The sequence below is a fragment of the Rhipicephalus microplus genome, chromosome 3 (assembly GCF_043290135.1).
Source record: "Rhipicephalus microplus isolate Deutch F79 chromosome 3, USDA_Rmic, whole genome shotgun sequence".
Lineage (NCBI taxonomy): Eukaryota > Metazoa > Arthropoda > Arachnida > Ixodida > Ixodidae > Rhipicephalus > Rhipicephalus microplus.
The window spans coordinates 246,181,706-246,197,129 of NC_134702.1; the positions used below are offsets into that span (position 1 = coordinate 246,181,706).

Consider the following 15,424-nt stretch of genomic DNA (forward strand, 5'->3'; position numbering starts at 1 on the left):
ATAAGTGCACCTAGGTATTTATACTGTGTGTTTTGTAAACCAACACTATTGCTGAGAGCGTACTGTCAGGTCAACCTGTTTCTTTTTTTATGCGTGAGTGTAACAATAACGCCTTTTTTTGAACTTGAAGTCGCACTTACTATCTTTAGCACTATTCGTCAACACGTGACACGTTCATTTGTAGCAAATCGGCATACATTCAGTTTCAATTCATCTGTACAAAACTCAGTCATGTACAAACAAACGTATATTATAGTCAATTCTTGAGCAAATGTCAATAATACATATTAAAAATAAAAGTGGCCAGACGACTGAGCCCTGTGGCACCTCTGATGTCATGTGTACAAAAATTTATTTCTCGCTATTGAATACCGCGCTGAGTCCATGGTTTTAAAAATAACTTTTTATTCATACTACACTCGTGCAGTCACTGCTTAGCACTGCAAGTTTACCTAAGAGTAAAGATTGTGAAACGGTGTCAAAAACTTTTCCGAAGTACAGGAAAAGACAACGTCTTTGTCCGGCGTTTTCTATGTTGCATATTAAGTTATGATAATTAATATTCAATTAATTGTGTTCTGCTAGATAAATCTTCAGAAACCCATGTTTTTCAGAGACCAGCGAGATGTTGTCTGACAAGTGTATCACTTGAGTTCATTCAGGCAATTTAAAGAATTTTAGGCAAACTTAACTGTGATCTACAGTCTACTTCAAAAATGTTGCTTTCATTTACTATATTTTAGACATTTGCCCTGCATTTAAACTCAAAATTTAAGCATTGCTAGCATTATTTTTAGCCTGTGTTGAGTGCTTAAATACAAAAGTGATGGTGCTCTCACGCTGCTCGACAGCTGACTTGACAGTCAATCAATCAATCAATCAATCAGTTTATTCCAGTTTTTACAGCAAAAAAAAACTGACGATGGCAAGAAAAAGCAGTCATTACCGACTGCTTGACGAGCCTCGCCACCCCTACATGTCAGCATACGCAACAACACTGTGCAATTTTAAGAAAAAACTATTGTCACTGTTTAGAGGAAACGAAAACAGCACGAATAATTGCAGGCATTTGAAACATTTGTTCACAACCAATATGCACACATCAGAAACAGTTGTTCATACAAGCAGATCACGAAATAAAAGTCAAGTTGAGGCTTTGATTCCTGCCGCCACAGTTTCATTTGAATGTAGGTGCAATGCTGGAGGCTCGTGCACTGTGCGATGTGAGTGCATTAAAAATACGAGATGGTCAAAACTCTCGGAGGCTTTCATTATGGTGGGTCTCATATCCATATCAAGGGTCTGGCTCGATAGAACTCAAGATATTGTTATGCGAGCTGGATCACATCACATGACATCTTTAAATAGACTGGGCCTCTAGTGTGCTTTAGCGCATTGGAGGCCCTGTCTATGTAAAATTGTTATTATAGATGTTTCTCTAGTATGTTGTAGCCCTAAGGTACATATATCCAATGTGGCTTCGTGAGTGTAAAAGTTCTTTGTGCACAAAGAATTATTCATAAAGAAAATGCTGTGTATAACTCTTCCTCAGCAGAGGTCAGGCAGGACAAAACGAAAGATGAAAGCAAAGGGTAAATGATTGGTGTATGAATGTGCGTAATATTGCATGGGGTTAATTTGAATGTACTTTGACAGTTCTCCCTCCAGGATATTGCGAAAGAGTACTGCATTGCAGTAAAAGAGTAAAAGAATGATAAATAGCTTCCTGATGAAGTAGTCTGTATTGCAGGCGCTGGAGGAAAACTGATTATTTCCTTCTCGATGTGCATTCGCAGGAAGACTGCACGTATGTGCTAAAAAGAAAGCCTCTGTTTTCAAAGACGCAGAGTATTAACGCATGCGGGCTAAAATTACTGTACAGGCTGGGCTCTGAAGTCTTTGATAACTCAGGAACAACTCTGGGAAATTACTGCAAAGGCCACGGCGTGCATCACTGACGTGAATATTTGTGGCGTCTGTGCGTGCACTCTGGGGGCCAGAAGGCAGTAGTACGAATATCTGTGAATATGCTCTAAACGAAATGCGTCCGTCTCACGTACACAAGGCTATCACGCACACTACGTACGCAGTCTTAAAACCCGCTTATCAACACGTATGAAAACAAATTTAAAGCATAATAATCCAGCTTTCTATACCGGGTGTTCAAAGCTAGGCTTTATGATTTTCTGAAAGTTCAGTACAGGGAAGAACATAACAACCATGCCCCTTTGTAGATAACTAATGCATCAAGGGGTGCACAAAGTGAGATATTAAGTTTGGCTGTCAGTGATTTTTTAACAAATATTTATAATCAAGTTTTCACTGACTGTAGCAAGTTCGCATATTGGTTTTGACAAGTTGGAAGCAGTCGCATATCTGCACAGTTACAATTGGAAGAATTATTCTAGCATGTCTGTCCTCCGAGATATGCCGTGGCAAAGCTTTATTGCAGTTTGCATGATTACGCGTGCAAGACACTCAGCACTGGAGCAAAGCTTCTACCCAATGAGAAGCGCGCAGTTGCGTACGTTGTTTAACCTGACAAAGGATGGAAGGCATATGCAGAGATGAGAACTGCTGCCCTTTCACTACCGACTCGCGAGGATGATAATGTGTGGGTTTTTATGGCACAAGAGCCATTCTCGGCCACAAAGCGCCAAGAACATTAATAAACAAAGAGCAGTGGACCGACTCGCGATAGGAAGCTATGACTGTTTGTAATATCGGGGAGGAACATTGCACCCATATTCACCATCTTGCATGCATAATCATGCAAACCACAATTAAACTTTGCCGCAGAATATCTAGGAGCACAGACATGCTTGAGTAATTCTTCCAAGAGTAACTGGGGATAAATACGGCTGCCTCCAATTTTTTAATATGAATATGTATGCTTGCTGCAGTAACTAAAAAGGTAATTGTTACCTCTTAGGTAGTTGAAACACTGCCAGATGCATTTGTTGTCTACCTTTGTCTGACTGGACATATAGGTTGTGTCCAAAGGTGTTTTCAAAGTTTTTCCCAGAGCTGAATGAAAAAAACAACAACCTGAAAGCCTCACTTTGAACACCCGATATAAAATAGCATGCAGTCTTAGTGCTGTGCTTGTAAAAGTCATTATATATAAGAAATGAAAAAAAGGTGGCATTGGAATCCAAGAATAAACACGAATAAAACAAAAGAACAGCCATACATATGTCAAGAGTCCTCGTTAACGGAAATAAAAAATGCAGAGTGAACACCTCGAAAAGGCGTTCTTTCAAAACAAAAGGGTTCTGAAATATCCACACAGATTTTCTCAAATTGTCAACGCGTTGGTATCCCAGTTTCAAGACATAGTTAGCAGTTGCCCGCACTTGAAATAAACGTCACAGTTTGATATTATTAAGTGTGCCACTGCAGTAAGCCGCCACTGCAGTAAGCCGTTTTCTTTATGGGTTTAATACTGAAGGTAACGCTTTTATAACAATGCACTGTATCCATAGGTCGGTGGACTCATTGATGAGTCGACTCATTCAGACTCAGATCTAGTCTTGAGCCTGAGTTTCAGTGAATCCGGGTGAGTGTTATTTTGCCGAGTTTGAGTCCAACTGAGTACGGTTCAGGAAAATGTTTGTGAGTGATAGTCCGGCTCAAGAAAAGTTTAGTGAGTCGGAGTCCGAGAGTTGAAAGCGCAAGATATAATTCTTGAGTGAGTCCGAGCTAACTTCGCTTTTTTTGCCGACTTAGAGCCCTATCTACTCATTTTCAGCAACTACAACCATTCTTACTTGTGTTCATGTTTATACCCGTAGTATCGTTTATTGAACATTTCAATATTTGTTGTTCAGATATGTAAATTACGTTACGAGTGCCACGAACCCACCCCCTGCCCCTACCCGCGCAAACAACTCCATGGAAACTCTCAATAAATATGGCTCTTGTTATCTCTTTCGAAAAAATTTCTTTACAAGTTGGCAACCACTCATAACTATATAATTTATCGAACGGTGCCATGAAGAGCACCGATTACGTGATATATTAATGGTAAAGGGATTGACGGCAAAGTAAAAAAGCCAATTCTGGGCTAAGGGCCCACGAGTTTGCTCACTTGAACTTACCCAGACCCAGATCAAGTCATGAGTATTGAGTCTCACTCGCCACGGGTAAGTAACATTCAGGCCAGTGTGAGTGCGAGTGAGTGCGGTTGAACAAAATTTTGGTGAATGTGAGTCCGAGTGAAATCAGACTCAGGAAGATTTTGGTGAGTCCAAAAGAGCTCCAAGCGGAAAACATATTTCGTGAGTTAACCTGAGTGCCCTCAGAAGTTTTGCCAACCTATGCCTACATCTGAGAGTGAGGTACAACCTGCTCATTTATTTCTCACGTTAGGCAATACGATGATTTCCACCGGCCCTCGGATACTTCCAACATCATTTGCCCTGATGTTCTTTCTTTATCATACTACATTGATTTTCTTCTCAGGTTTCATGGCTAACCAGTTCACTGTTCGGGGCAAAGAGCGGTGGTCCACGGCAAAGGCCTTTGTGCTGCCCATCTATGGAAAGAAGGGGCGCAAGAATCTCCACGTTTCCATCTTCTCTAAGGCCACAAAGGTCGGTATTGCCGGTGCTGCATTCTAATAAGATAATTTTAACGACACAAGAAGATCTTTGAACGAAGAAAGGTGATTTCCGAGGGCTTGCCGCGTTGTTTGACGGTATCTTAAAATATTACCAGCAAATATTGAAGCCAAAAAGCCATAAACATTATAAAGGCGTTGTTTCAAGCGTATCCTAATAACGCGATCCAGAGAGAGAAAACGAATGAAAGAACGGTAGGGCGGTTAATTTTACTACGTCAATTTTGCTTCCCGACGCCGTGGCAGAGGGGAATGAGGGGGCAAGGAGACAAGGAAACAAGGAAGAAGAGACACATAACACATTACAGACATAATCCAGGATTTGACAGGTGGTTGCTTAGTGATGTTGCCTTCAGGGACTGTAATCAAGTTCAAGTGGCTCTCTTGCTGATGTACTTTGAGATCATGCATACAATTTTTTTTTCGTGCAAAAGGGCTGATCATCCAGTATTTTTATGCATGCTCGAGGGTCTTGTAATATTGTTCATTTTGTGTAAATTCTGTGAGCGCTGATTAGAAAGTTCATCATACTCGTCCTTGTATACTAGCGATCGTATAACCTTTAATTTACCTTGTGGGACTGCATTCAAATATAACCTTTCTGCAGTCACACCGCAAGTCGTCTCATTATTACAAGTGGTAAAGTGTGCTTATTTACTCATGTCCTGTTGCTCTGCCGGTCATACCTGGAGCTATGGTCTGGTCGACGACTGTGCCCACTAGCAACGGCGACGGAGTAAAACAACAAAATCACAGCCACTGCCACCTATACTCAGCCAGATGCTAACTACACCGTTTGTACATCCAACAAGACCCTCCGGTATTTTCCAGCCTTTGCGTGGATGATGTCGAAAAGTTGCTCAAGAATTAAGGCCAAACAAGTGTTTGTAATCATTAGGACGAGGCACGCAAACTGCGCCATGTTCCTTGTTATTTCAAGGAGGTCGCTAAACGTAGTTCTACAACCATGAAAGTTGATTTCTTGATTAAACATTTATGGTGCAATTCAATCAGATTTTCCGCACGTCTTCAGAATACCCTGAGGTAACGAAAAAGAAACTCTCCTCCCGCATCCAACGACCAGACAAATGATATACATCGTATATAGAAGACGTTGTGGCACTATGTCACCTTGGCCAAAATGACATGATGGAGGCCGATCGTATCCTTCACGTACTGAAAGACACCAATTCCATGGCCTTCAATGTTCTCGTCATTTACAGTCGCAATATCGTTCAACACACCGTTGAACCTATAAAGAGCACGCCTGATGTCCTCCTTTCTATGAGTCTTCCACAGACCTCTCGCGACGCTCACTTTACCAGAGAACATGAGTTGCCAGCCCTTACTTGTACCATTGCACACACACACACACACACACACACACACACACACACACACACACACACACACACACACACACACACACACACACACACACACACACACACACACACACACACACACACACACACACACACACACACACACACACACACACACACACAAACTTCACGGCTTCATTGCGACTGTCCGCTCTCGTCTTCCTAATCTGCGTGACATTATCAAAGATGAACTGGCATCAATAACAGGCATCGCACGCGTCCCGTCTCATGTGGTATTTCGTGTGCCTTTGTATGCAGAAGCCGCTGCACTAATTAAATCCGTGCCTGCGGACGTTGGATGCAGCCATTTGGCCTCGGTGGCAGCACAGGCACCTGCGCAACCACACTCTTTCACATCGCCTCCAGTGTGCCCCCTGTTTTTAATGTGGCATACGGGACCATATATTCCATGCTTGTCCCAGTGGTCAGCAAGATGAGCGACGTGGGTATCTCGCTAATGAATAGTCCGAAGAACCGATTTCTACGTCCCCACAGCGTCTTCCTCACGTCTGTTGTCCCAAGGCGTACCCCGTACTTTCCGCTCAACTCACCGCCGCTCTCCGTCACCATTTCGGCATGCGTCTTCACTCTTGCGTAGAGTAAGAAATTTTGCTGGGAGAGTTGGTTCAGTGGGGCTTATAGTAGCGCGAACTAAGAAAAGACAGATCAGAGAAAAGAAGTAGAAGGCGGCAGAAAGATCTCAGCGTCTGACCTTTCTTCTCCTTCCTACTTCTTTTCTCTGATTTGTCTTTTCTTAGTTCGTGCTACTATGTACCCCCTTCACCCTTCGGTCCTGCTCCAATTTCTCTGCACAGTCACTCGGAAAAATTAAAGCAGAATTTTTTTACAGGGAAAGTGCTCGTTATTAAGATGCAACAATTGATGGATGTCACCAAGCAAATTTACCGCCTGCTAGTGTGAGAGGTGTTGCTATTGAAAACCCTTCTAGAAATTCGCGCGGATATTTCGTTCATTAATCGAGCATTGCATATTTGTCTACGGAAAGTTTGAACTCCTTTTTCCAGAAGTCACCAGGATTATGATGGCATCTACTGACGCTTACGTATACTCTAAATGGTATAAAAATAAACTAAATTGTCCTGTGAGATGCCTACGGACGTACCAATTTAAGTATATTTTGAGAAGCCAGTCCCCCAAAATACGAAGACTGTTTGAAATCCGTGATCCCACGTTCAGAGATAACAATCCAAAATTGTAAAAGGAAACTCAGTTTTTTCTTCTATACATATACTTGTGCGGAAATGAATAAGATTCGAGGAACACTTCGTCAGTTTAAACCAAGTCAGTGTTTTACTTTTGTGTCCCCATATGAACTGGGCAAAAGCTTAAACAATGCCTGACCCGAGCTCGGCACCTACAACCTCGTCGGATCACTGTGACTGCGAATTTTTCTCGTCGAATGACTGTAAAGCCGCTTTTCAGACTATCAAGCAATCCGTCACGTCAAGGTCAGCCTTTCTCCATTTATATGACGCGGCATCCACTGTCGTACACACTGACGCAAGTGGTCCTGTTGCAGCACAAACACACTTCCAAATAACAAGTGGCCTACGCGAGCCGTACTCTTTCTTTTGCTGAACACAACTACAGCATCATTGAACAAGAATGCTTCGCCACCGTTTGGAACGTGCAAAAGTGTCAACCTTATTTATATGGCTGGCTCAGTCGTCTTATTATGCAGTATAAACACGTGAAGAAAGTAAAGGGGTGCATTGAAGGCAAAGTCAAAAGGCTAGGTCTTGGCTAACGGGCTTATGAGCCGACTTACTTGAACTCACCCAGACTCAGATCCAGTCATGAGTGTTGAGTCTCAGTGCATGGGCACGGGCAAGTCAATATTTAGGCGAGTGTGAGTACGAGTGCGTCCGGCTGAACAGATTTTGGTGAATGTGAGTCCGAGTTAGTTTGGACTCAAGGAAAGTTTTGATGAGGCCGAGAGAGCTCTGAGCGCAAAATATCTTTCATGAGTTCGTCTCGGTGACTTGTAGAAGTTTTGCCGACGTATGCCTATATCTGAGAACAATAAAAGCAGAGTCTGCTCATTCATTTCTCACGTTAGGCATTTCGAACATTTTCCCCGGCCCTCGGATACTTGCAACATTATTTCCCCCGATGTTCTTTCTTTATCATACAGCACTGCGTCTCTCCTCAGGTTTCATGGACAGCCAGTTCACTGTTCGCGTGAAAGAGCGCCACTCCCACAGTCGCTACCTCCGTTGTTTAGTTTATAAGAAACGTTGGGAAGCACATTCACGCAAGCATTCAGAAAACCAGTTTTAGCGCTAAAGAGAACAACTGCGCTTGCCAATACGTCAGCTGCAGCTTTAACCCTTCTTTACAGATTCCTGCTTTTCTTTCTTTCTTTCTTTTTTAATCACGCAGTCGGTCATTTCTGAAGGTTTAGCATTTTGTTATGGACACATTTAGTCCCGAAATACTCTTAGAACAACTCTAACAGCTAGCTGTGGTAATTTTACACGGCTCTTCTTTTCTCGCTTAAAAATGCGCTCCTAAACTGCAGTGTATTCTAGGTAGAGGCGATCACTGCGCATTTATTAATTATTTAGGAGTCACCATACTTCACGTATCGCCCGCTGTGCAGATCTTGTTCGAGGGAAAGCGGGCGGTGGCCGTTACCTTCAAAAAGGACCAGCGGAAGCATACCGTTCGAGCCACAAAGGAAATCATCATTTCTGCAGGGGTCATAAATTCGCCCAAGCTGCTCATGCTGTCCGGAGTTGGCCCACGGAAGCACCTTGAAGAAATGAAGGTGAGTGGAAACCTACTCTGTGTTAGCAATAGGTACGTCTATGGTACATTAACGGCAGCTCCGGCCAAAGGCTGCAAATGGTGATTGAATCAAAGTTACGTACCTTGTATCACGTGAAACTTCAACGCGATGCTGCTGTTCGGCAGCACTGGTGATGACTGCTAATGCACTCTGTAAGTGTACCGCTTGGCAACGTGCTTTTCTCCGTTTGTTATTTTAGAGCCGAAGTGGCAGGCTGTTAAGAGGCAGTTTTATAGTGTTCCGGTTTGTGTCATGAGGTACCCCTGCTGCTGATTCTCCGAAACACCTCGCTCCTACACGTTTGCAAGCCTTGAAAGATAATTACAGATCCTGATCAAGTTAATGAAAAGCTTCCACGCTTTCAAATGCGTAAATGTACTCGAACCTCTGTGCTATACATGCTCTGTCAATATTGTTTCCATATATAAGGTGTATGAGTGTTATTTTTGATAGTACGTCAAGTTTTTCTTCTCAAACTAAGCATGCTGCCACGCGGGCCCTTCATTCTTTCAGCTTAGTTTGTAAAATCTTTCAAGAATTCACTTCACTTAAAGCTTTCGACAAATTGTGCACCGCAATACGTCTTCCTCAAGTTGAGTATGCATCAATAATTTAGAATGGCGTTGTTGAATATAACAGTAAGAACATTGAGCGAGCAAGTAAAAAAAAACAAATAATTAGCATTTGCAACCAATATTTCACTAGAAGTGACTTTGAATTTCGTTCTAACACTGCTAGATTATTATTATTATCATCATCATACTACTGCAGACGAAGCCAAGCTTACCTGTTATTTTTTTAGAAGCTAGTTCACGGCATCATATCCTACCATTTACTTCTATGTTGTATCAATCTTGAAAGTATATAGCGAAAGTTGTCCAGAAATTATCGAGAAGTTATCAGCTTTTTCGAATACATACTCGCGTCTTCCAATGCTCGGCCATTCACAAAATAGAAAAAGATTCTATAACGTTATTTTTCTACGTATTAATGTTTTTAATTGTCCACACTCGGTGTTTATATCCGAGATTTGTGCTGTTATAACATAGTTTTGCACAATAGACAAACTCTTTCCTTCTTCACTTTTTAGGAGACCTACATAGTTTTGTATATTCCGCACCGTATTTCTCTCCCATTCCTTGAGTCAAGCCCTGCTTTTTTTATGTTGATAGCGTTATTGAACGCGTTTCGCACACGTTACACCGTTAATGTTGGTGTCGGCATTGGTGTCGATGTTGGCGTCATTATTTCTGAGCAAGAAATTAATATCTTGTCCGTGAACGAAAAAGCGATAAGCATACAAATGAAAGAAAGAGTAAAAAATTCCGGGCCTGAGTGAGGCTCGAACCCAGGCAGTTTGCGAGGGAAGCAGGTGTTACAACGCTGGCACGCTTCTGCTTGAAAATGTAGTGAACATAACTTTCACACTTTAGAAACACATGCGTCATGTGTCACAATACACGAGCTAATATCGCAGTTATATGGCGTGGTACAAGCGTATATTGTCATCGGGCGTCAGAACGTGTGATTATCGTAGCAGCTTCGTGATTTAAAGGAACACTAAAGAGAAATACTCACTTTGTTCAAATTGGTAAACTGCACTCTGAGAATTCGAATACCACAAGTTTTAGTGTCATAAGTTGATTATCAACAGAGAAAAACAAGGTTGAAGCTTCCTTTTTGAAATTCACGCCGAAACCTCCACGCTGACGTAAAAACTTTGAATTATATACTTATTGTATTTTCGCGGCATCGGCTCGATGAAATTTTCTGAAACTTCGTAGGTTAGGTATATGGCACCCACAGATGACAATGCCGTACATTTTTATTGATTAGAAGATATACGGGACCCAGTAGACATTCCCAAATTTACTATTTATTGGCGTTTAGTGCAAGAATTTCACGGCAGTGTCTTCAGGCTCAGGTATTTTTTTTCGCGCACTTTCTCGCTTACCAAGCGTCATGTGACGGTAGAAATGCTGTTTTTGGGATTGTGAAATTGTACCTGACTAATACGCGAGAAATTGTTTTCTTCTTTAGTGTCTTTGAAATCCAGCTACCCACTACAAAATGCACACTCGTCACTGCCCACGCTTTTCAAAGGGTTCCTGAAACGGTTTTTTCACTTTCCGTTTTTGATTAGACTACTACTGGAGCTAATCAATGACACCAGATTTCAATTGAAGCCCCCACTAATAGCGAAGTTGCGATTACTAAAGAAGTATCCTCCTCATCCACTCCGCCTTTCACGCTCAACTGCCCTCAACTCTTCCTTCGATCGAGTGCTCGAGGCTAAGCTCTACCTTCAAGGCGCCTGCGTCACGATGTGGCGTGAGACCGCATACGCATTAATCCCACCACTGATTTGATTCTGGCAGCCTGTGCAACGCTTGGTCCACAGCGAATCAGATCAGCTAGAAATGATGGCGTCACTAGGGCAGAGCGTGTCACTTGGTGTATGAGCGGATGAAAAAGCAGTTGGCCAAGTCACAGCGATCTGCAGCGATTCGAAGCTTCACAGGGTTCTAATAAATTACACAGTTTATGTAGAGAGCCCAAATCGGTCTATAAATTAACCTTGGGACTTGGTCTACCGGCTCATTGTGTTTGTAAAAAATCATCAAAACTGTTTCAGGGGCCTCTTTCCTTGTTAACTTAGCGGCGTTTGGTGTCGTTGTGTCGGCAGAGATTCCAGTAGCTGTCTCGTTGTAACATTACTTTCTTTAGCTGTCAAGATATCATTCTCTCCAGGGATGTGGTGGCCACTCTGTTGCGCATACTCAGAAAGTTCGTTGTAGATATGGTGATGATTTTCATCGAATATCTTGCGCTGTTTGAGATATCGAGAGCTGCTTGCCCTTTTACCAATGCAACAGAAAGTGCATTCCTTTGTAGGTAATCTTCTAGGTCACCCTGTCATTTACTTTTCGGTGATTATTCTCGGGCATTTACAGCTTTCAAACGTTTCACCATCTAAAGAACAACCTTACGAATTCATGTCTTATGATACTTAAAAAAAAGATTGAGAATCTCGAGCTAAGTGACACATGGCATGAAATAGTGAAGCTGCACAATTTTGAAGTATGACATGTGCTATCAGTTTGTTTCTAGTCTTTAGCTAAGTTATGCTTAATTGTTTCAAGGCTGCTTCTCAGTGCAGAGTGGTTCGCGTTAGACCACAGACACTCGCTGACAATGCACGAATGTCCAGAGACGGAAGCTGAAACCGAGTGTTCGCTCCTCTTCTGATCTGCAGACATGCCATCGTTCACTTGGCTGTTTATCGCAGCCCCATGGCGTCTCCTAACATTCTGTCGTTGTACAGACCACTAGACACAGATGCTTGAACGAAGCTGGGACCACTGTGTTTATTACTGGAATAATCTCGGTGGTCTGTTAAAGCTCTTCTCAATTACTGATCGCGTACATCAAGAAATCGCAATTAGTGTTTCCGCTTCTTTCTTCTTTAGGCCAACCATGAGTCGGGGGATTTGACCTAATTTCTCGGGCATGTATGTCCATTCATGATGGTGACGGTATATAGGTCATGAAAGACATCTCACGCCGAGCTAGAAATGCTCCGCTAATAAAATGAGTGCACGACTGTGGTATTACCTCTTCCGCATAAAAGTTGCCATTATATCGCTCGTATCCTTTGTTGAACAAGCTTTCATTTAGTAACGCCCTGCAAGTCACCGTCATATAGGGACACAAAGAAACACAGCATAACATGCAGAAGTGGATATGCAGCAGATATAATCAGGGTTTCCCATCCCGAAACCACGATGTGATTATAAGGAACGCCGTAGTGGAGGGCTGAAAGATTTTGATCACCTCGGGCTCTTCAGCGGGCTTCTGAATCTAAATACACGGGCGTCAAGCAAATTCGGCTCTATCGACGAGTGCATATTTATTGCTCGCTTTCCTGCTCCTTTTTGCTTACGTCTTTTGAGTTTTATGTGCTCTCTAATATGAGCTCGCCACCGACTCGTTATGTGCTGCTTTCAACATCTCCTTTAATTTACGAAGCCGCACCTTTGCATCGGTGGCCGCCCTGGTAGATTCTACAGATGGTTAGGCAATATTGAGCGCAATGAAAAAAAATCAAAGCATATTCATTGAGAGAATTGTGATGAGTGAGGCGAAGCTTTGAAGGGTTTTATCGGCAAATCGTAAATCATCCGCTGCCCGCGTCCGTCCGTCCGTCCATATGTATGTATGTATGTATGTATGTATGTATGTATGTATGTATGTATGTATGTATGTATGTATGTATGTATGTATGTATGTATGTATGTATGTATGTATGTATGTATGTATGTATGTATGTATGTATGTATGTATGTATGTATGTATGTATGTATGTATGTATGTATGTATGTATGTATGTATGTATGTATGTATGTATGTATGTATGTATGTATGTATGTATGTATGTATGTATGTATGTATGTATGTATGTATGTATGTATGTATGTATGTATGTATGTATGTATGTATGTATGTGTGCATGTATGTGTGTGTGTGTGTGTATGTATATCCACATGCTGTCTGTTTGTGCATTCGTCTGTCTGTATGACGTTCCATTCGTCCATCCGTCTGTCAGTACATTAACTGAACACTCCAAGTACCACCATCTCGCATCACTTCATCATATAATCATCATATACAAGTACCGCCATTCAGCGGGCATTCCAAGGGCTGAAACGAGCGGTGGCTACTACTGCAGGAGACGCACGACCCACGCCATAAGAATCTTCGTCCCTGAAAAACGTAATGGAGTACTAACAAGGCCGAATTTATTCCGTTGTCTACAGACGACCTACAATTTCGGTATTTCTTTCCAAAGAAGGGCGTCGCTGGCCGGATATTTCCTGTACAGTAGAGTACTATCGCGTCCAGCATTCTCATAGCCGGCACGACTCAAGACAGCAAAATACATTCGAACGATGTGTAACTGTGGACTCTGCCACCTTAGATAATGCTAGAACATGAACACGGTGTCACATGTATGCTCGTACATCTTCTGCAGATCCCGGTGGTGGCGGACCTTCCGGTTGGCGAGAATTTGCAGGACCACGCGTTGGCCGCCGGCTCTCTGGTGCACCTGAATGAGAGCCTGGGCGAGGGATTCACCGGCGTCAGGGGAGCCATTGAGTACTACCGACACAACACTGGCAAGTACCCCACGTGGGCTGTGCAGGGGACCTGAAATACTACGTATACAGTAAAAAGAACGTTTTGCAGCAAGAAATGGTGCTTTCTGGGGTGTTAAACCCAGCCTTTTCGGAGTGCTATGTGTATGAGAAACTCCACTAATTCAGGAAGCAACCGAATTTTTTATTTAATTTTTTCATTTAGAGGGAGGGATGGTTATTTTCATCTCCATCAATATGTTCGTGCATGTTTTCATAAGTGTATGCATGTAGATACACAAATGTAGAAATTTCAAAGGGAGAAGGATGAAGTTGCCCAAACTACCCCTCACCCCTTCTACACCAGTGCTGAACGTGTGTATACAGGGTCTTAAAAGATGATCAATAATTTGACGTACACTATATGCATAATACATAGAACCTATTTTCACGAGTATCTTATATGCTTTGGTGTGAGCCTTTGTTTGTGAGTCATTCACGTCAGAGAAAGAATTATCGGCTAGGACATCTCAACTATTTCTTTAGTATAGGTATGTCCTATATGAATGTCTATATCTTAAACTTTAGAACAACAGTATCTATGACAACATACCTCAATTTTGTGAAACATGTTTACAGTTGAACACAGACGGGCATAAGTTTCATTGCGTCCTGAAACTTTTGATATATTTGATATTTAGGAGGCAGTCCTATTCTATGCGTTTCGTTTTATAGATGCATTACTGTTGATCTATGCCTCAAAATAAATGCCTGACAGCTTGCCGAACCTGCAACCGTCTTCTGTGTATGGCCATCTCGGCTTGCTTGCGCCAGAAAAAGCCTTTCAGTTCTTTTACCACACTCAGCTAATCTTTTTTATACGGTCTAAGATGTTGTCAAGACCAGAACATTCCCTCCCCTCTCCTATTTTGAGACACCAGCTGCTGGGCATAGCATATCATTCTCAAGAGAATGATATGCAGCTGAGCTGCTGTTATGAGCTGGGAGTTCACTGCGAGGTTGATGGTTATTTAGAAATATACTCTTGGGCAAGTGGGCATTTTATTTACGAAAAAATTCGCAAAAAAACTGAAAAAGCGAGGAAAAGCAGGACAACAGAATAATAACTGAAAGATTTCTTGAAAACATGAATAGTATGAAAGTGGAAGAATACGGAAACAAAAGCACAATTATGTGTTTAAACACCTGAAAGAAATCTACTCTTGCACATCAAGATAACCACTCTCTCCTTGATGTGATGCTACGGGCCTGGGGCCTTGTTGACACAGCTGTTTCCGACTTTTAACATAAAGTAGGGTTCAACAAGCTCTTGTGCTTCACGGTACTTGTGCCGCTCAATAAGTGTGGTTTCCTGGGAAAGCGGACTGTAATTACAGTCACAACTATGCATCGACAGTTTAGTTGTAGGCTTTCCTGTCATTGATAATCAGTGATTGTTCAACCTTTTTAA

General features: G+C 42.2%; 1 protein-coding gene across 1 annotated transcript in view; it reads left to right on the top strand.

The window, feature by feature from the left end:
- The window catches only part of LOC119168764 (glucose dehydrogenase [FAD, quinone]), a 119,935-nt gene that overhangs the window by 82,686 nt on the left and 21,825 nt on the right, over window positions 1-15,424 (top strand). Inside the window, exons 5-7 of the mRNA XM_037420142.2 lie at window positions 4,465-4,595; window positions 8,630-8,797; window positions 13,851-13,995. Coding sequence (XP_037276039.2) covers window positions 4,465-4,595; window positions 8,630-8,797; window positions 13,851-13,995 — 444 coding nt within the window. The remainder of the gene's footprint in view (window positions 1-4,464; window positions 4,596-8,629; window positions 8,798-13,850; window positions 13,996-15,424) is intronic.